Source organism: Haliaeetus leucocephalus, unplaced genomic scaffold, assembly GCF_000737465.1.
Source record: "Haliaeetus leucocephalus isolate CR32 unplaced genomic scaffold, Haliaeetus_leucocephalus-4.0 Scaffold730, whole genome shotgun sequence".
NCBI lineage: Eukaryota > Metazoa > Chordata > Aves > Accipitriformes > Accipitridae > Haliaeetus > Haliaeetus leucocephalus.
In genome coordinates this window covers 102,529-123,462 of record NW_010973166.1, presented here as the reverse complement: position 1 = coordinate 123,462, position 20,934 = coordinate 102,529, and the positions used below count along the sequence as shown (strand labels likewise).

At 50.0% G+C, this 20,934-nt stretch overlaps 2 protein-coding genes across 5 annotated transcripts; both read right to left on the bottom strand.

Moving 5' to 3' along the window:
• Positions 1-1,775: 1,775 nt before the first annotated feature.
• Positions 1,776-9,890, bottom strand: RNASEL (ribonuclease L (2',5'-oligoisoadenylate synthetase-dependent)). Of its 4 annotated transcripts, none has more exons than XM_010580615.1 (8): positions 9,668-9,890; positions 8,260-8,384; positions 6,329-7,955; positions 5,880-5,968; positions 5,276-5,466; positions 5,054-5,171; positions 4,144-4,259; positions 1,776-3,070 (listed from the first exon to the last, which is right to left on the bottom strand). In XM_010580615.1, exons 3-8 carry the CDS (start codon positions 7,776-7,778, stop codon positions 2,935-2,937), a joined length of 2,100 nt encoding a protein of 699 aa, XP_010578917.1. In that variant the 5' UTR covers positions 7,779-7,955; positions 8,260-8,384; positions 9,668-9,890; the 3' UTR covers positions 1,776-2,934. The 4 variants fall into 4 exon arrangements, with proteins under 4 accessions (XP_010578917.1, XP_010578918.1, XP_010578919.1 ...); XM_010580616.1 differs by lacking the exon at positions 9,668-9,890 and adding an exon at positions 8,714-8,867; XM_010580617.1 differs by lacking the exons at positions 1,776-3,070; positions 4,144-4,259 and adding an exon at positions 4,332-4,672.
• A 6,782-nt stretch (positions 9,891-16,672) lies between these two features.
• RGS16 (regulator of G-protein signaling 16) lies at positions 16,673-20,934 on the bottom strand. Its single transcript, XM_010580614.1, has 5 exons — positions 20,848-20,934; positions 19,421-19,522; positions 18,666-18,727; positions 17,171-17,337; positions 16,673-16,884 (listed from the first exon to the last, which is right to left on the bottom strand). The coding sequence occupies exons 1-5, from the start codon at positions 20,925-20,927 to the stop codon at positions 16,684-16,686; spliced, it is 612 nt and encodes a 203-aa protein (XP_010578916.1). The 5' UTR covers positions 20,928-20,934; the 3' UTR covers positions 16,673-16,683.

Here is a 20,934-nt window from a genome sequence, read left to right as displayed (position 1 = left end):
CCAGCAGGAACAGAGGAAAAAGGCAGAGGCACAGAAAACACACAGCGTACAGGCATGACGGCAGGGGAGTGAAGCGTGTAGGACCAAATCAGCATGCCCTTGGGCAGTATGCATGGTCTGCAAGCCTGCCTGTACAAGGCAAAGGCAAGCAGCACCTCCCAGATGGGCACGGATGCTGGGAGCCATCAGCACATCAAGCAGCACTAACTCTGGCAGCTGGCTCTGCCCGTGGCCCCCCGGGACATCTTTTCCCCCAGGCTGCGACACCAGGCGCTGCCATACCAGCCAGCTGCAATACTGTCCAGCTGTCCTTGCCACTGGTTCTCCATCCTGCCTGGCCTCTCGCTTAACGCTCGCCCATCCTCCCCAGCCCTGCGAGGGGGAGAGGCAGCTCGGTGTTTTCCCCGGCATTGGTCCCAGCCCTGCATCCCCCCTCTCTTCCCATGGCCTGACGTTCTGTGAGTGATAAGCTTTGCAGATGCCGTGCATGGCTCAAGTTTCTCCTCTGACACCCGCCTGCCGGCACCTCTGGCTTCTCGGAAAGCAGGACATGGCCCTGCAGACCACACGAGCCTTCCCTGGAAATTCTTCCCAGGGGCCTGATTGACCCAGAGAGACAAGTCCAGCCTCCATGGGTTTAATCATTGCTCTGCTCTGGATATCCTTGAGTGCTCTCTGCTTTCAGGAAGGCCTTTCCACAGCCTTTTAAGGCTGCCAAGTCACAGCCCTTTAGCAAAACAGCAGAGTGATGCAAGAAGACACAAAGGTCAAAGCAAGCCAGAAATGTGGCATTTTACAAGAGGCTGAAGAAGCCCAGCCCATGGCCTCACCTGTCCTTGTGCAAAAGCAGAAACGTGCTGCTGCAGCATGGGGCCACCATGCTCCCCATAGCACCCCTGCTCCCCACGCTGCTGAGACCTGGACATGCATCTCTGGGTGTCCTCCTGCTTTCTGGGCATGAGAAAGACACGGTGAGCAAGCAAAAAACCAGCAGGGAGGAAAGGAAAAAATAAAAATATTGACAGAAGAGGAGTCAACATTCTTCTGGTTGCATTTTCTCTAATGGCACCTCATGAACAGTTCCATAGTCAAGCTTTCTTGTTGTTACATTTATGTATTTTAAAAGGTTCCCAAGACCATCAAAAGGGCCTTTGCTCTGAGCCAGGACCACTGATGCAGGCTGGCACACGGACCTCATGAGCCATGAGCACATGCATGGCAGTCTGCAACCCAACTCACGCACAGCAATGCCTGTTAGTTTGCAGGTACATACATCGATAAGCACACACAGCTAAACAGATGCACGGGGCTCAATGATGCATTCTGGCAGCCACCCATTGTAGAGGAGATGGGTCAAACACATCCACTCCCAGAGTTTTACATGTACACAAACACGCACATGCAAGCATTGATGTTCATCTTCACACCTCAACTCATTCACGAAATTCTCACCCTGACTCCACAAAAACAATGTAAACCCCCCCCACCATTCAGCCCATTATTTCACAAGAGACAGCTTGCTTCCGAGGACAGGAAGCCTTCAGTACTTCCTAACATCTTTTCCCATCAAATACTCATATGGGCCAGAAGCAATTCATCTGAGCAGTGACAAAACCATCCACCACCTTACCTAAACAACCAAGAGGCACCTCCACAGGGAGGCCAAAAATCCCAGTCTGTTTTACAGTGCTCCAGACTATCTCTTTCTGTGCAGAGGGGATGGGGGAAACTCAGTCATAAATGAGTGTACAGTCAGTTTTCCGGGCAAGTTTATTCCAATTTTCGTTCTCCATAGGCTAATTGAAAGAATAGCAATTAAGTTAAAAATCCTTTCAACAGCTGACAAATATTTCCATAAGCAACATAAAACCATTGTGCAAAACAGAGTGTCAGCCGAGAAGCAAGCCAGCCCTTGGACAATCAGACAGACACTGCATGCTGTAGGATTTCAGAAATGGGTTTGTACCACCCAGCCTCCAGTATCGAAGCTCTGACCTGGCTGCATGCTGCACTCTATGGGCACCAGCTCTGTGCAAGGGAGCCCAGTCTGGCAGGAGGACAGCTATACACCACCAGCAGCACTGGTTTGGAGGCAGGGAGTGCTTGTGCGTAGCCCTGCCTTGCAGACGCAGCCTGCCACGGCAGAGCTTGTCCTTTCCAGGAGGAACCGGTCCCTGCAGTCCCTTTGACATCAGTGACCTTTTTCAGGTGAGCCTGGACCACTCACAGTAGCAGAGTTTTGTGGGATTGTTCTCTTTATGTCCGTTCCTTGTGGAAACATCTCCTGCGTCCCCCAGAAGAAGTCCTTGAGGTCCCAGCAGGCTGGCCTGAGTGTGCCTCTACAAGATCAGAGGGATAACGGGCCAAGGGCAACTCTGCAGCCAGACCATTGCCCAGGCATCTCATTTTCTGGCTGCTGTGTTTCAAAAAGACTGAAAAGAGAGAATCCATATCTTTCTAGGGGTAGATGAGCCGCTCATCAGTGCAAGTTGTAGGGAATATTGGCCCTAGCAAGGAGCTCAAACTCCTTTTCCTTTATCAGAGAGTCCCGTGTTGTCTGGTAATGCCTGAGCTCTTCTCCTGCCTCCCAGATGCGTTGGGTATATGGGGATTGTCCCACATCTCCCTGCTCTCCATAAGGATCAGGGCCTTGATCTCCACCAAACAGAGGCAGATAAGCCCAGAGGGACAGAGGTAGTCAAGGGGGACCAGGCTGGCACTCAGCTTGGTTCCTCTCCAAAGCCTGTGGTTGTTACACCAAACACTTCTGAAGCATCTTTCATTTCTTAGTCTAAGTCCTCCATGCTCTGTCCCTGCATGTGCTTTCTCCCATCTCCTTACCCACTTTCTTCAGCTCTCTTGCAGGTGAAGAAATAGGGCATAAAAGGAGGCAGTGATGGTGGGATCAGACATGAGACAGGAGGCGATGACATCCTACAGAGAAGGGTCCTGAATGTCTGCAAAGTGACTGTACTTGGGATTCTGGCGTAAACTGTTGTAGACATAGATGGTAAGTGCTGGAAAAAGCTTCAAGAAATACTCAGCATAGTCTCCTATTCTGTTGGTGATCCTGAAAGAGAACAAAAACAAAATGGATTTTTAAAGCTTGCCCAAGGAGTCAAGTGGTTCAAGTGGTTCCTCCCTTGCAGAGAAAAAGCCATTCCAGAGGCTTTTCTGATAACACAGGAAGGTTTCCTAGAAATCCTTGAGCTGCAGCTTTTCTATACCTTCCCTAAGCCCCTCAATCCATTTTTTCGCTATTCCTCCAGCACCTCCCTCTGCCTAATCCCACCTGCATCTTCACTGAAGAGCAGTGCTGGCCACCAGCACCAATGAAACCACCACTGGGAGCTAACATCACCTCTAACCTCACATGTAAGTGCCCATGACCATAAAGTGTTGGAGACTGTGGCAGCTCTTTAGGAGTCAAGACCTCCTAACAGGACCAGTGCTTCCAGATCCCTATCTCAAAGCACTTCAGCACAGTAAACATCAGCACTTTGGAAATACTAGCGAGGTAGATAAGGAGGCTTTTCAAAGGTATAAAGGATGACACAAATATTTAAGAGTGATCTAAAAATCCTCCTGGATTTATGGCAAGAGCTGCAGCAAAAATACCAGCCCAGAAGGACACGTTCACAGTGTCCTCTGCTGTAGAGCCATGACCTGCCTTTGTAGAGCAGCCAGTGGGCTGGAGACGTGTCTGCAACAGCTAAGGCAAGGGTGCAGAGGGAGCTGCCATCAAATCTTCAAAGCTGCTGCTATCCCTCTGGAGTAGAAGGCTCTGGCTGAGGATGTTCATCTGTGCGAGATGATCTGGGAGTCAGATTTTGCTTCAAAGTCAGAGGTCTAATCCTGTGGGCTAACTTCCTTTTCTTACCCTCAGGAAGGCGATTTTGAGGGCTGGCTCCAGACTGCTTGCTGCTACGACACACAATCTTTCACACACTATTGTGCTGCCTGAGGACACAGCCCCTCTAACAAATGGGCTTTAGTGAACTTTCTCCCACATCCCAGTTGTGTTCACCCTTCTGGAAAAGCATCTGAAGAAGATCTTGCTCTCAAACTCACTGATGCTTGCAGATATCCAGATGCTCCATGCAATGCAACTGTGGCAGCAGGGGCAAGGATGTGAACATCTACCTGATTTTTGGGTGTTCATCCAGGTTTCTGATGAACCTCAGTAAGTCGGTGATGCTGTTGCTATATGGTTTTGTTTTCCCAGTTTTTTCCATGATATTCAGAGCAATTTTGTCAATCTGAAAAAGAGCACATAGATTATTCTCTGCCTTTCACACACTACGAAAGCAGCACATCTACCTCCACTCACCACAGCCACTGCCTTTCTGCAGGGATATCATCTTGCAGGGACAAATCTTGTGACCCTTAAAAGCATATTTCGCAACATGAGCAGAAGAGTTCACTCTGCAGGGCATGCACCTTACAGACCCCCTGATTCTGCTAAGCATTTCCTCTCCTCCTTTGTCAAGGCATGGCACTCATATTAGGACTGGCAACATGGCACAGGAGATTTGCATGCATGTCTGGAGGGCAGGAGGGACTCGGGAATCTTGATCCAACCGTGCCACTGTTGAAAGGACCATGTGGGCTGCTGCACAGAACCAAGACTGTCAGATCTCAAACGATGCAGCACGTCTTTCCAGGATGCTACCTGCGAAAGCAGGCCTGGTCTCACTGCTTTTGAGCCAATCTAACAAAACACTTTTGCCAGAAATCTGCTGGCAGCAAGGGCCAGAGGTCCTTGTCTTAAGGGGTCACCGACAAACACCCTTGAAGGTTTGCCAGCTAATTCTATAACGACCATCCCCTACTACCGCCCCAGCCAACAGAGCTCCCTTTAGCATCAATGTCTTTAGTCTGGTGTATTTCGACTACGTGGCTTAGATGCAATTGTTTCCCCCAGTTATCTGTATTTGCATGGGGCTACTTTTTCCAGTTATGTTTTTAAACAGGGCCTGTGAAACACTCAGGCAAAGCTTCTGCCTAAATGTCTAACTCAAACCTCATATCAATCCAAGGAGAAGAGGATTACCTCTTTGGTCCACCGTGGATAAGGAAAACTTTCAGGAGTATTAGGAGCTTGAAAGACAGCTTCTTCATTGCGGAGAACTTTGATTTTATTCCATATACCCTTCAGGAACTTGAACCTGCTGTGGAACGAGGAGCTTCGTTAGCTGCAACAGGACATCACTGTTCCCAGCACTACAGACAAATCCTGCACCGAAAGCTTTTCCTTTGTACTCCCAGGACTTACGTCTGTTTGCTCCAGAAATAGGGATGTTTGCTCAAACCTTCCACGCCTCGTTCATCATGAGAGACCAGGCTACTTACAAGATCCAGAGCCTCCTTGTAATCTGGGGAATCATCAGCTAAATCCTCGGGACTGACTTGGTGAAGGGGTTTCCTACCCCTTGTTAAAATATACAGCACGAGCCTGCTGAGGGCCTGCAAAGAAACACATCGCTGCTCATGTGCCAGATGTGTAAAACTTTCTACCAAATGAAAGAGGACTAGTATTCCTAAATGAGCAGACTGTGTACGTGGACGCATACATGCACCTATAGGTGTGCAGAAGTATACAAATACACACAAACTTTGAAGCTCTGTGCACAAAGACAGAGGAGATGGGCACCATAATCACGCTCACAGGGTATACGTAGACATCCTAAGCACCAGCCACAGCCTTGCATCCTAATCACTATCACTCTTATGCAGCACCTATTGTTATATGGGCTCTCCCAAAAATCAAGGTGTTTTCTATTTGAGGATGCAGAAAGGCTTCCCATAGGATTCACAGCAACAGAAAATATCAGAGACCCTGAAATTTTAAACCATACATTGATTAGCAGGGAAGTTACCTCTAAATCTGAGTTTACAAGTTCTTTTTTGCCTTCAATCAACTTTCTTTTATTATCAAAGTCCGCCAAGTAAATTTTGCCACCTAAATCTGAGGAAATAAGAGAAATTATTAACAAATAATGGTGGAAAACCTTGATACAGTCTGTCACTGACTTCTGGATGGTCCCTTCTTTAGAAAACAAATCTCTGAAGAAATCTGCTGGGGTTGATCTATCTGCAAAGCCCTGGAAGGGAGGACAGATCTAATGAGACGTAAAGTTGTTCTGTTCACTCCTCTGTGGCTGTCTGCGAACATATCTATACTTACTCAGAAAGGAGAGCTAATGCCACAGACACCCTGTTCTGCATAAAGACATCTGTTTTTTTTTACAGACAGCTATGAAGCATCTTCTCTAAACTATGGGCAACAGGAAAGCAAAATGAAAACATCGAGAAAGCAAAAGATAACCTATGAAAAAGTTGCTGGGATGCAGATCCTGGTGAGCAAAGCCGAGGGAGTGCAGTTCTCTCACTGCTTGGAAGATCATCCTCAGAGCATCTTTGTAATCCATTTGGTCTTCTGGTTCCTGCAGATGTTCTTCAAGGTTTTTCTCCCAGAGGGGGAAGCACAAGTACATGTAGCCTCTTGCCTTCTCAGCCCAGAAGAGCTTCAGTAGATGTTCACAGTGACCACATTGTTCGAAGAACTGTTTCTCTTTCTCACCGTCTGTACTGCGGCTTATTCTTACTGCTACTTCTGTCCCACCATAGAGCCCCAGGTAGATGCCACCCTGGGAAGTGTTCCAAATTCTCTGCTGGATGTATTGAAATATCTTCAGTTTACCAATCATAGGGCGATATATGTTATGAAGATTTTTCAGCTGGTCCCTCCAGCGTTTGCTCTTTGGCTCCCAGTCTTTGGGGGTTTCTGGAATAAACTTGGCATTATACTGGCGAAGAAGACGTGCCATGTTATGAGCACGGTTCCTATTTGCAACAGCGATAAGGTTCCCAACATCAGTCCTTGCTCCTTTTTCACACAACAACTCTGCTATATTGTAATCATTTTTCGCTACAGCCACCATCAGTGCTGTGTTGCCCTCCTCATCTGCATCATCGATATCTATTTCACCCTTCTCCAATAAAGCTTTCACCAGATCTGGGCTCCGCATTTCGACAGCTAGGATGAGGGCAGTTTTCCCACATTCATCTTTGCTGTTCACATCAACACCGCAGTCCAGCAGGAAATGGCCTATGGAGACAGCCGACTCATATCTTTCCTTGGCACAACCCTCCTTGAGGGCATGGATCAAGGCATTCCTATCTTTGTTGTCACAAATATTCACGTCAGCCCCCATCTCTCGGACAAGAGTTTTTACAACCAAGAAGTGGCCCTCCCGACAAGCATCCATCAGTGCTGTCGCACCTCCTTTATGCAGTTTCAGTTTCTCCTCGCTAACTGCCCTCCTCAAATTCACATTTGCTCCTTTGCTATACAGGAACTTCAAGGCTTCCTCCTTCCCATACCATGCAGCCTCCATGAAAGCTGTGAAGCCATTGTCGTCCTGGTCGTTAATTTTTAACCCGTGATCAAGGAGGAGCTCCAGTATATTGACGTTTCCTGCTATCGCTGCCTCAGTAAACGCAGTGCCACCGTTGTCCTTCCTGGCATGTGGGCAAGCACCTTTGTCCAGCAGAAGCCGGACCAGGTCCTCATCATTAGCTTGCACAGCACTCTGCAGTGGTGTCCAGCCACTTTCTGCTTTGGAATTCACGTCTGCCCCCTTCTCCAGCAGCTCCAGCACATCTTTTCTATTACTGTCCCTCACAGCAGCATTTAACTTGAGGGCAAGGTCTTCTGCTGCCTCTGTGCTGGAAGGGGTAGATGCCTCCTGCTGGCTGTGAGCTGTGGGCTCCATGATGGTCAGAGGGAGGGCTCCGTACCTCTGATGTTCCTCACTTGTGCCCAGGGACCCCACCAAAGGATGGGAGAGGTGCAATGCTCAGTGCCTTCGTTGTGGAGGATGCTCTGGGTTTGGCTGACGCAACATGCTAGGTGGGATAGGTTGCTATTTTAAGGGCTTCGTAGGCTTCACCTAGTTAATAAACAGAAAATCTTGTTTTATTAGACTGTGAAACCTCACCATTTACACTTGATGTCCTGCAGATCTGTGCGAGGGGCAACTAGGACAGCAATGCCAGTGCCAGCCGAGAGCTGAGGCTGGCGAGAAGCTTGACTTTAGCACTTACCCAGACACACGCGCCCATCGTGTTTGTGTGCTTGGTCTCAGCACTAATTGCAGCCCAGGCAGGCATCCCCTGGGGTGTCCGGTTGAGGGGACAGGGGAGAACCCAGGGTGTTCTTGCTGTAAGTGTTACCTCAGATTTATTACAGGTTACCTAAGAAGCTGGCCCGTAGCAATGTTTTCAGGTGGTGAACACAGCAGGCAGGCAGAGATGGGCATTCCCCTTCAGTTTTGGATAGCAGCCACACACACGGTCCTAGTAAGTCCCTGATCCGATACCTGGAACGAGAGAGAAAAAGCCAGCCTTAATCCCTCCTGCTTCCATAGGCAATTAGGAGACCCTGCCTGACCAGAAGCCTTTCCTAAGCTTTTCACAACATGAAGAGGTTAATCAGCTAGGACTTGATCTCTCTATATCTATCTAGTATCTAGAAAAGCTGGAACTCCAATACCCATTTTCCTGACTGCAAAGGCTGGTTCAAGTTACCAGTGCTTTCAGGAGTCACTGTCTGACAAGCTGAACTGGAAATAAATTATCTAAGCAAATAGGAAAAAGGACAGAGAAGTCTTAAGGTATAAAGCCAAAGTATAAATTCACATTAATTTACCCTCAGGAAAGCCAAGGACTGTTTTATGGATGGTTTCTTCCCCCACCCAGCAGGAAATGAATACCTTATTTCATTGATTTAGATACATTTCATTTACTTGCAGTAACTTCTATGCCTTTTGCCACATATAAAAAAAAAAAATAATAATAATAATAAATTACCTTCCTGGCTGGAAAAGCAGCGCAGCATTCCCTGGGCACAGTGGGGTCCAAATTCCTCGCACCCCATTGGGAAGTCCGAAGCCCAGGGAGGAGGAAGGCAGAGGCTGCACACCTTCCTCCTCCTCTGCTGAGCAGCAGAGCACAAGCGCCCTACCCTAGGAAACGTTTACATGGTTTCTATCCCATCCCACTGATTTTCGGTCTGGAGCTGCTTTGCGTCTGCGTGTCACAGGCACCAGATGACGTGCAAAGCCACGCAATCCTGCCTGGCATCATCTGCCACCACCCGCCCCAGGGAAGGTGAGGAAGAGATCCCCCCCCCGGCCGGCCAGAAAACCAGCCACTGCTTAAAACGCCTTCAGAGCCACGGAGCAGCTTTTTGCAGCAGCTGCTTTCTTCGCCACGGCTTCCCAGCAAGTATCCCCAGATAGTATTTGCTTCCCAGCAAAGCCTGCAAGTATATGCTGTCCCCTCCCAGGAAGGAGCAGCCCTGGAAGCGAGTTAGCCACTTGCGGGGGGATGCTGGGATTTTTGGGTTGGTTTTTTTTTGGGGGGGGGGGGTGGCAACTGAAAAGCACACAGCAGAGAGGTAATGAGCGAAGTGCTCTCCCCATACAGTCCCACACACATAGACCCTGTTTACAAACATGCTTAGCAGCAGTGCAGGAGCTGAAGGCAAAGAGACATTTAAATACACCAGTGCTGGGTTGCGGCTTTGGGTTGGTTGGGGGTTTTTTTTGGGGGGGGGGGGCACGGTTTGGGTTGCTTTTTTTTCTTTTAAGCTTTTCCTCACCTTTTGGTAAATGCATCCACATGAGGAAGCTAGCCACACTGCTAAGTTTCATCCAGGGAACCGCGGAGCTCCAGGTCCGTTTATGCCACAGCCAGCGTGTCCCTAACTGCACCCACTCTGGTAAGCAGGCAGCTGCCTGCTGCCCGGGCACCAGCCTCCTTGTAGGCAGTTCGGTGTAAACCCAGTGCTGCCCAAGGCAGCCCAGTCCTCCAGCCTGCATGTGCAGGAAATACGTAAAGGAACCCAGGCTGTGACGTGCCACGCAGTTTCCCCCGCTGCCCTGTAATGTAAGATGAGCGCACCAGCATGCAGAGCCCACGCCACCTCCCCAGCAGCCTCCACTGAACCGTGCCAGCTGCAAGATTCAGTTCACACTTGAAACAGGGCTGAAATCCCGCCTGGCTTTCCACGGTACATTGGTACATGCACAAAACAGGCATCTGCATGTGTACACAAGAGACGTGGCTGGATACAAACACAAGGGCACAAATGCAGAAAAGCACACCCTAGAGGGGCACATGGATGAAGTCCTGCGCATTTTACGTGCATATCCAAATCTTTATGTACACCTGCATTGCTTGCTCCCATCTGCATGCCAACTTTCACAAAAGCTCTGCCTATGCAGGAGTCGCATCTTTGTACCTAACTGTCACATTGAGCATCCTGCTTTCCACAGTGTGCAGCGCGTCCGCGAGGTCTGGCAACATCCCACGGTCCCTGGATGCAGTTCCACGGAGTTTGTGTTGCCACAGGAGACCTTGACACAGCCCCACAGGGACAAAGACTGTGAAAACTCAGAGAACAATCTCAAATCACTCTCAAGATCCCATTTTAATTCACAGAAATCTGCTGAATGCGACAGCATCTCTCTCAGTTCCACCAGAGCTGGGGCTCTAGCTGCTAGTGTTTAACTACCCATTTTCAGGCTGGAAAAAGAGACAAACAAGCAAAGCAGGGGCACATCACAGGCTCAGAGCCAACACATCAAAAAAAAAAGTCAACGTTACAGTACATAACAATACCACGTCACCCAGCCACCCAAATACAAAAGCCTTCTTCAGCTTGCTGATTTAATTAAAGTAGTTCATTATCTTGTGGTGGGAAGATGAAAAACCCTAGGACAGTAGGAACCCAAAGCCTAGGAATGAGGTGTTCGCAACTGGCAGGGCTGTGGCAGAAGCATCCTGTGCCTGCACGCCAGCAAAGAAGGATTTGCTGGTAGCGCTTTCCCTATGTCTTATCCCTGATCCAAATTGCTTTCTATAGAGTCACAAATTTAAACCCTTAGTCCCTGTGACAGGCAGTTTATGAGGAGTAGAAGGGCCTCAAAGGCTTTTTAAAAGCATAGGAGTCACAGAGCTCCTCTCCACAGCCATTCCTGTAGCCTCTGGGCTGTGTAGTTCCTGCTGTATTTGCACTTCTGCAGAGTCCTTATTCGGCCCCATGCGCACAGGGACTCAGGAGATGAGCTGCTGAGACGAAGTCAGCAGGAAAATCAAGGGCACGATTAAGCAAATCTTCCTTTACCTCCATGCTGGTGGACCTACACCCATTTTGCAACCCATCCCCTGAGATAACATCTCTGAGCATCCACGCCCTGGCCACCAGTCACAAATAAACATGAGCTAAAATGCGGCAACAAAATCTGCCTGCCAAAGTCAAAATAATTTTTAAAGAAGCTATGAATAGTAGGATGGCTTTTTTCTTCATGTTCCCTGCACTTGCTTCCTGATTATATTTCCAAATGGGAATATCCCAGCGTTTATATGCTTGGCCACGCTGATGTGACTTTGAGTGCTGGAACACAGCCCTGGAAAATAGTCCACTGAAGGATGCGATTTAAACACTGACAGGTGATGCTATCTACACAGAAGCATCAACCCCATTTCACTTTACCAGGGAGTATTTTTACACTTTTAATCTGCATTTGCTAGCTTTTTAGACTGCTTGCTGCTCAATCCTCGCCACCATCAAAAAACCAGACCAGCACATCTGCCAGCAGCGGTGGGCTGGGAAGAAGAGGTGAGGGCAACAGCAAGACAAGCAGGGACCTCACTGAGCAGGGCACCGTGTCCCAGTCCCTGGGCAAGGAGAGCAGAGCAGGTCCATCCAAAACATCCCAGATCAGCCAAAACAGGTCAAATGAGAAGGCAGGCTAAGGACCTGAGCTTAAATGCATTTCCCAAGCAGCAGAGGTCATTCCCCAGCAGCATTTCTCCCAGCTGTTTCTCATTCCCAGCTTCTCCCCGTGGGCTGAGCCCAGGTTGCAGCTGCAGGGGTCAGAGCTGCCCCCCAGCACAGGGACCCCAGCCCCAGGGAGGCAGGAGGGCTGCAGAGCCCAGTGCTGCCCTCAGCACCCCAGCACTGTCAGTAGATCATGAATATTATCATTAATTTTTTCTCAGTTCCCAAGGCACCCTGGGGGTAAGAATCCCTGCACGCAGCTGGACTGGGTTGGCAATCTTGGCCTTTAGCTGCACACATAGTGAGAGGGACGTGAGCTGTATGGAAACACATTGCATGTGATTTCTGGCGCTTTATTCGGGCCGAAGCCATGAAGGTGAAAGCCACAGAGCGGGAAGCGTTGCGATACAGCTGCTACCTCCTCATCAGCCAGCACAGGGGCTGGCAGAGCGCTGCAAAGTGCTAGGTAAGGTGTTTGCGGTATTTGAAATGGCTCAGCGCATCCCCTTTGCTGGGGAGCTTCCTTCAAAAACATAGTTAAATAATATTTTGTAGCATTTATTTGCAGACCGTCTTAAAAAAAAATCATGGATGTACACACATGCACATGCAAACACATACAGATTTGCCTGCATATGTGTGTTGTTATGCACGTGTACAGAAAGCTCAGTATCCATACACCTATACATGCTCATCCACCTGCCCAAATACTTGTCTTCATGGAGCCACTCATGCACGTATGTACATGCCCTAAGGCCACCCCAAAGGCTGTTTGGTCCTGCAGGAGCGGGGACCCCCAGCTGCAGGAGGAAACGGAACGGCTGAGCGACGATGCCACCCCACCGAGCCGCTGCTGGGAACACGCTGGGTCCCAGGGCAGAATGGGTTTTTTCCACCAAATAAATCCACCCCCCCATCCCGGCTCATGGAAACCTGGCCCTGGAGCAAGTATGTATCACACCCTGGGGGGGGGCCAGCACCAGCCCCCACGTTTTTCCCCAGAGCTCAAATCTTTGCTGCTTCCAAATTCGCAGCCTCTGTCCTGGGAAACTTTGGTCGTGGTTTATAGGAAGCAACCGCAGCCGGCCATGCCCAAAGGCGGTCACGGGAAGCTTCGCCTCCTCTTTCTCAACACCACGTTGTGGGCTGGGGTTTTTTTATCCCCCCAAGGCTTTAAAGGTTTTGTTACTTTACCATTGGGTTTGGCCAGCAATTGCAGAGGACACGCTGGACGCAAGAGTGGTTTTATTGACCAAGTTTTCTCTTTGTGAAGCATCTCAGACTTGTAGAGATGAAACTACGCTGCCAATGGGATACTCTGGTACCAGAGCTGTGAAGTCTGAGCGCTACCGCCGAGATTGAGACTTGGCCTGGGCCATCCATTTCTATGCATGGTGCATCAAGGATAGATGTAGCCCCAAATTGCCTTCTAAAGAACAAAAAGATTTTCATTCTAAATTTTTCTTACTTGTTTTGTTAGCCAATTTAAATGGTTTTTTTAATGGAGAACCAGTTTTAAATTAACCTCAAGATGTGCAAGACAAAATATTCTTTTTTTTCAGTTAGAAACTGCAGTTAAAAAAATAATTTTGTTTCTACCTGCTTCTAGATTGTCTTGCTGCTCTCACCGAGTCTTTCATGCCAGATAATTTAAATACTTCCTTGACACCCTTCAGCTCATTTCTTCCCTCTGACATGCACTAGGATCAGGTATACATGCAGACTGCTGCTATTCCAAACTGCCTGCCTTGTAAGACAAGGCCATGCTTAATGAAATAGTGAATAAAAGACAAAGGGAAATTTAAACTACCTTCCTCCGGTTAGGTGGATGACAACTGTAGGGAATAGGGATGGAGAAGAGTCAATGTATTTTACAATGAACGATGATCCTTGGACTCTGCAGGGTTGTATTAGAAGACACATAAGGTGGTGTTATAAACGCAGTTGCTCGTAAAAGGCTTTTTAATGGCAGCAGCTGGCTTGTGCTAATAGGAATACCTTAGGACCTAAGTGCTCCTGAGCTACAGTCACCTGTGATGCTAACTCCTCCTTGGCAGGCCACTCTCCTCCGCCCGCTGACGCAGGCCAGTTAATTTTGGCTTCCAAAGCACACTTTAAATAGAAAGAATGCAGCTTAAAAGCACGTTTTGTTTGGTTTTTTATTTGGGACGTGAACATCTCTGAGCTACACTTGGATGCTCCCCTCCCTGCACGGCTCGTGCCGCAGGCAGCCCTCCAGCGCTCCTGCGGTCCCCGGAGGTGCACACACCACGCACCCGTCCTCTGCCTTCCCAAAGCATCCCGCAGGGACGCAGGGGACTGCTCAGACCTCGGAGACAGCACATGCTGCAAAGAGGTGAGATGTTTTCTAATAACCCCGCTTATACCAGATACTTTCCCCCTCGTAAATGAATTCAGTCATCAGCTGAGTTATTGATAAAAATCAAATATTATTGATGGCAGCGACCCAAAAGCAGTTTTCACAAACAGCAGCCCTCACACGAATCCTCCCGTGCTTTTAAGACAATGGTGTCTTACTGATATTAAATAGGTATTGGGAACTGCCGTCCTGTAAAGTGCTCAGAAAACGGTGAGCAATACAAACAATACCAAACACCCTGACAATTAATATATTCAAAACTTAACTTCTGCTTTCATTCTTGCTGTGAACTGTTCAGTTCTCTTCAATAAGCCAAAGACCATGAAGCGTTACTTTTCACAAGTCTTTCCCTTCCTTTTCTGTTCCTGACATTGCAACTTTTAAAGCGACTGTAAATGCCCCTTAAGCCACCCAACATAAGCAGCTTGCTTTACTATGCTTTGCAAGTCATCCAAAATTAGAATGTAAAAATTAATTGAAAGCCCACAACCAAAAACCCATGTTGTCACAGTATTTTTCTCTTTACATTTTATTTTATAATTACAATATTATGTTAGTAAAGAAAACGGACCATTGTGTGTTGTTCACTTCAGTAACACAACGAAGGTGGTTCCAGTTGTAAAAATAAACAATAAATAAGAAAGCAGCTAAAATCTCCCTGTAAATGCAGGTGGGACCCTCTGAGGCTCGGAGGTAGAACCAGGATGGGGAAAGTGGAAGAGGACTCTGAATAATGTCCCCAAACTGGTCCTCAGTCCCTTGCTCTGCTCAAACAGCCGTGTAAAGCCCAAGCGATCCTGTGCTCCGGCTAATGCTCAGGAGGGCAAAAGATGGTTCCCTTGGCAAGGAGTGAGTACGAGCGGGATAAGGACCTCAGGGTTTGGTCTTTAAGGATGAACAGAGGCACGTGTGGCAGCCCCAGGCTGTCTCAGTAGGAAACGATGCTGGTGGGACATTCCCCGTGACCCAGCACAGGACATCCACGGGCTCCCCATCACCCACCCATGCGGCTGCTGGCACCAATGCTGCCAAATGGGATCCACAGCTTTCTGGGGTGGCTGTGGGACCCAGAAATCCCTGCTCAGAGGGGCTTTCTGAAGAGCTCACCCCACAGGTCTGAGCTGAGGAAATGTCCTGCCGCCCCCCAGGACGCTGAATTCACAGCGCACATCGCTGTTTCGCTTGGCTCCCCGGGTTTCTGGAAAAGTGCTATGGCTGCAGATTGGTCTCACTGGCCAAGGGAACATCATGCCCAATTTTAAACCAGGGGAAAGCCCCAGGTTTTCTCTCCCACATGTAAAAAGATAAGCTTTCAATAGGATCACTCACCAAAGTGCCTGTTTTACATCGCTATTCTCTGTCTAGGACAAGCTGCTAGTCTATGTGCCAAGATGCCATCCACATCTATAAGGGGAGAAAGGAAACAGCTCGGACTGCAAAGCATCCTTTTACTGTCATCAATGGTCCTCCGAGCTCACAGGAAACCTGGCATCTTAGACCCCTCTAGCAGCCCTTGCCGGACTGCAGCTCTTGCTGCTGCTGTTCACGTACCTTGCTCCGTGGTCATGTTACAGATCTGTCTGGTTCTCTCTCTTAAGTTATCATACGGAAAAGGTGGGAGGCATGCTAGGTGCTACAATATCTAAAATAATTTAATTTACAAGCTCCTCGGAGCAAGGCATGTGTGTATGCTTTCAGCAGTGCTCTTCTAATAAATATGTATATAAAATAATAATAATAATAATGATAAAATAAATAACAATAATAGTAATAAAAATTTATGCATGTGACCTAAGATTATGTGCAATCTAAAGGTCATATAGCTTAAGCGAGGGATAAAAATGTCACTGCTAGGGATATGCTACACTGGAAGAAGGCATAAAGCTTTGATACAGAGCATGCGTAGGAAACGGCAGAAGAAGGATCTTAGGAGCAGGAGAAGGCAGGCGCAGGGTCCCTCCAGCTGAAAATGCCACGTAGTCTTTGGACTTCTATTCTGGCCATTCCCTCATAGGAAAAGCCCTGCGGGCAGGTCTGGGGCGGTTGCCCTGGGCACTGCGGGAATTGCAGGCTCCTGATGCTGCAGGTCAGAGGCAGGGTCCCGAGAGCAGGGGGGAGCTCTCTGGTTACGGATGCTCAGGGGAATCCGGTCTCTTTTTCCCGGGCTTGCAACTCAAATCCGATTTCTTTCTGTCCCTGTGGTGGTGCAGGTCTCTGGCTGTGCTGCAAGGGGAGGCATCGGGTTCCCACCCATTCCACTCCTCTGGGGAGGGAGGACTTCTCTTCCCAGCAGCGCGGTGGGAAGCAGGAAGCGCTTGAGGTCCTGGGGATCCTGCAAAAATGCCAGGACTTCAGCCGAAATCCCACCATGCGGACCTCAGCCCTCGCAAACCGTCTCCCAACCTCCGCCTGGTCCGCCGGCTGGTCCCCCCGCGGTGAATTCGGGCTCGGGTCAGGTATGCGACCGCTTGCTCATGCCACAGCTGGTGGCCTGCTTGGTCATGTCCTGGTAGGAGGCTGACTTCAGGAACCGGGGGTAGGAGTCCTTCTCCATCAAAGTGCGGGTCTTGGCCTGGGCTTCGTTGAAGCAAGCGGAGGTGGCACCCGAGAGGTTCTTACGGGTGATCTCCCTGGTTTCGTGGTCAATATTCACCTGCAAGGAAGCAGTATCCACAAACATTAACTTGGCGTTAACTCCCCTCCCATGGGGGCGTGGGGGCAAAAACTGTTTTCTCCATCTTCAGATGAGGGTGAAGATGCTCACAAGCCTTTATAACCCTTCATGTTGGTAGACCATGTGATGTTAGAAATGAAAGCTCTCATGAACAAGAACATATCTTCCCACTGAGGTGAGAACACTTTAATAAAACCCACCAGGATATTTGATTCCTTTCCCACCCTGTTTGATGCCACAGGACAGAAGCAGAAAATGCTCTCACCTCCCTGGGCGCCTCATTTTGGACAAACTCCTCGAAGATCCTGTTTGCCTTGGAGGCCAGCTTGGTTTTCGACCGGGTCTTTTTGAAGTCCTCGCACGCCAGCCAGAAGTCAAGGTTCTCCTCGCTGAACTCTGTCTTCAGGAAGGTGTGGAAGGCTGTCACCCCACCTGGGGAGGGGAGAGAAGAGCAGTTAATGGGGCAGAAGGGGGAGAAGAGGAGGACCACTGCCAGATGCAGTGCTGCTGGGTGAGCATCGCCCTGGGAGCTCAGACCATGACATATGCAGATTTCCTTTCCCTCCAGGCAAATTCCACCCTCTGAGACGCTGCTAATTGGCCTCTAGACTCCAATAAAATCCTTTCCCACAGACAAGTAATCCTCTGTTTTATTTATCTGACCTTTCTGTAATGAGGCTTCAGAGTATTTTCTTTACAGCTTTGGAAAAGGGCTAATTCTACCTAAGGAGAAATCCACTGACGTATCAGTACGCCTGCAGGAACCGAGCAGCAATGGCTTTATTTTTATTTCTCAGCTGAGATCTAGGGAGAACGAGATGCTGAGGAGTATGGGACAGTAATTGCAGCAAGGATTTCAGAGCCAGGCTGGGGGGGATGTATTAAGTTACAAAGCCAGAGATGCTTGTTAGCCATCACAACACGTGAGGAAGGCTGGAAAAAAAATACACCTAGGCCCAAACTAGCACTATGGAAGGACTTTCTCTTGCTGTGGAATAGCTTTTAAGGTAGACACCTAATTTTGTATTAAAATTTGGCACTTCTAACATTGTGTACCTGCTGTAAAGCCCAGCGTAAGGAAGGGATTACATGTGGGACTCAAAAAGAGGTCCCCTCTCTGGGTCAGAGGTACCATCTGCATGGGGGCTAGGGAGGCAGCACCTTAACAGGAGCCCTGCTCATCACCATACGCATAGCAAATATCAGAAAATGGCTAGTGTAACTCAGTAAAGCTGCTGAATTCCTTCTCCCTGTGGAAAAGCCATCCCCAGAGGCCCAGGACGGACAGACAGACAGAGGGCAGCAATGCAGTTTTCTGAGCAACAAAAGCCCCTGGGAAGGTGGCTGCGTTGCTGTGCAAAGGGCACGGAGAGCAGACACGCTGCCTTCTCCCGAGTGCGGAGAAGGGGACTGTCACGGCACGGCATGACGTTCCCCCGATGGACTGCTGCACACGGGATGCCCATGAGGATGCTCCTCTCCTGAGGCAGCAGCGAGGCATTGTGAGATAGTGCTTGTGTCCCCCAAAAAACACCCAGCCAGAAGAAATGGGTACAGCTTTGCGAGCCAGGCAATCGTCCCGTGCATCAGCTCTGTCAGGGCAGGAAAGGGGCCTCTTTCTAAATCCTAAACCATCTCATCTGAGGAGGAGACAAGATTTCCTCGTACACTGGCTGCAGGTGCACAGTCACCCCCTTGCTCATCCAAGCATGCTCATCCTACGCATTCTCACCAAGAGAAGAAAACAAGATCCTACTCACTTTTACTCTTCAGGAGCTGGTCGAAGGACTCCCTCCATTCAAGTACCTCCCGTGAGGAGTCTCTGGAAAAGACAAAAGGGAGTAAGGCTCGCCGTCCCACCGAGAACAATTCTCCTGCCCAGCGGCAAAGGATGGGAGCACTTCAGTCAAGCGGCCCCGTTGATGAGAGACAGTGCAAGAAGGGAGGCAGCGGCACTCGGTAGGAAATGAAAGCGAGACCCCAGTATCCATTACCTGTGGGCTCTCTTTCCTTTCTCCCTTTCTTTTACCTTCCCTGATGGCTCACCAGCCCTCAGCTCCATAGTGCAGCTTTGGCCAGGTAGGCTCTCTAGAGGATACTCAGAAGAGCCCTTTTCTGCTGGTACAAGCACAGCAGAACCTCCTCTCCAAGAAGACACCCTGCCTTCAGCAGCGATATTTAGTATTTTGTTTTCAATGCTGCCTGCATTCCCCAGGGGTCCCAGGCACTGATCCGAGACACCAGGAACTGCGGGAGCCCTCTGGGTTTCTTGCCTATCGCTAAGGCCCTGCTCTCTCGTGCCTAATGCCAGAGCATCAGTTCCCCCATCTGATTTTATAACTGGTGGAGCTGGGAAGTGATCCGCCTTCCCTGCCTGTCGGGGTGGGACCACGGGGAGGGTGAGCTGCGTTCTGTCCTCTCCGCTGTGCAGATGGGCAGGAGCATCCCCCAGGACAGGCTGGTCCACGGGGACCTGTCCCGGGCTGAACCTGGGACAAGGCACTGCTTGGCTTACCTCTGCCTGGAGCCCAGCTGCAGCTTGCTGGAAGTCCCGATCCTGTGTCCCAGCTCTGGCTTATGAAGCAGGATCCCTAAGCGGGTCTTCAGATCCTTGGCTCTGGAAGGGAGGAAGGGGAGAGGTGGGATTGATTGCTGGACCACCGGACTGCTGCCACCACCCCCCCACACCCCTCGCAGGAGCTGCACCCCACAGACCCGACACAGCTCGGAGGGACAGCCCTTGCTCCTCAGCTTCAGCTGCTTATTTGCCTTCTGATGTATGAAATAAATGCTCCCCCAATTGCTTTTTCTGCTCCCTGGCAACCACGCTCAGCAGTGCATTAAGCCCAGGGGAAATGTTTCCTCCTGCTCGCTTCCCAGGTAGCGCCGCATGCATTTATAAAGCTCGGTGAGCTTTTTCCTTTGGGGCAGGTAGCAAAGCAGCTGCTGAGCGCCCAGCTGAAGCCCCCACAGGCCCCCCCACCCCAGCTCCCTGGAGCTAACCTGGCTTCTTTTCCCGTCCCCCTCTCCCAGCAGCGCTACGCCGCTCTCAAAGCGGTGGAAAAACACAGCAATTGCTTTCTGCTCAGCGGAGCGGGAGCGTCTCCCTGCTGCGAGGCTGCTGCAGCAGGGCTGACGCTCCCCTGCTTTTTTGGGGGGTACCCCCGAGTCACCAGGAGCCTACCACCACGCCGTGGAGATGGCTGCGCTCCCCAGGGGCACCATCCACCTACCCCATGCCTTCAAGACCCAGCGAGCCCGGTGGCGGCACGATGCTCCAGTGCCAGAGACCCTCTGCGAGAGCCTGGGATGCCACTGCCCGTCACCGTGGCTCTGCGGCGGTGGCACGGAGGCACCTCCCTGCCGGGAGGTCTCTGCGGCAATACGGCAGGAGCTGCTGCTAAATCGGCTCCTCTCCCCGGGGTCCACCCGAGGCAACGCGCGGCCCCGCTGCTATTTGTGTGCTGCTGCTCATTCAGGCATCCCAAGGCGCTCGTACAAAAATAAGTGTTTAAATGTCAAGCCGGCAATGTGGGGCTTTGTAGCCATGTTTGGCAGGAGGAGCAACATGTCACTTACTTAACATTTTAACCGTGTTGACAAAAATAGTCCTGCTGCTGTCAACTTGAAGCAGAGACAGAGACAGAGAAACAAGGCTCGTGTGTTTGTATGCCCACACACACGCAGGGCAGCCCTGTCCCACCTCCTCTCCCTCTGCATGTTTTACCTCTGTGTTGCCCTCCTGGGGAGCAGAACGGATGCAGCCAAAATAAATCACTCGGGCCATCCTTCGCTGTGTGTTTCCTTGCGGTCTGCACCCCACTTTGTACCGAAACATCACGGCTGCAGCAGCAGAGGCCGGCCCAGCCGTTCTGAAGTTAGGTGCATCTTTTCCAGCTAACCCTCCGCATCCCAGAGCTGTGGCGTGGCGAAGCCTCTTACCTTTCCAGGCAAGTGATGGGGAGCGCAGCTAAGCCCCGGCACATGCTGAGAGCTGGGCACCCAGGCATCCAGCAACTCATTGGGTCC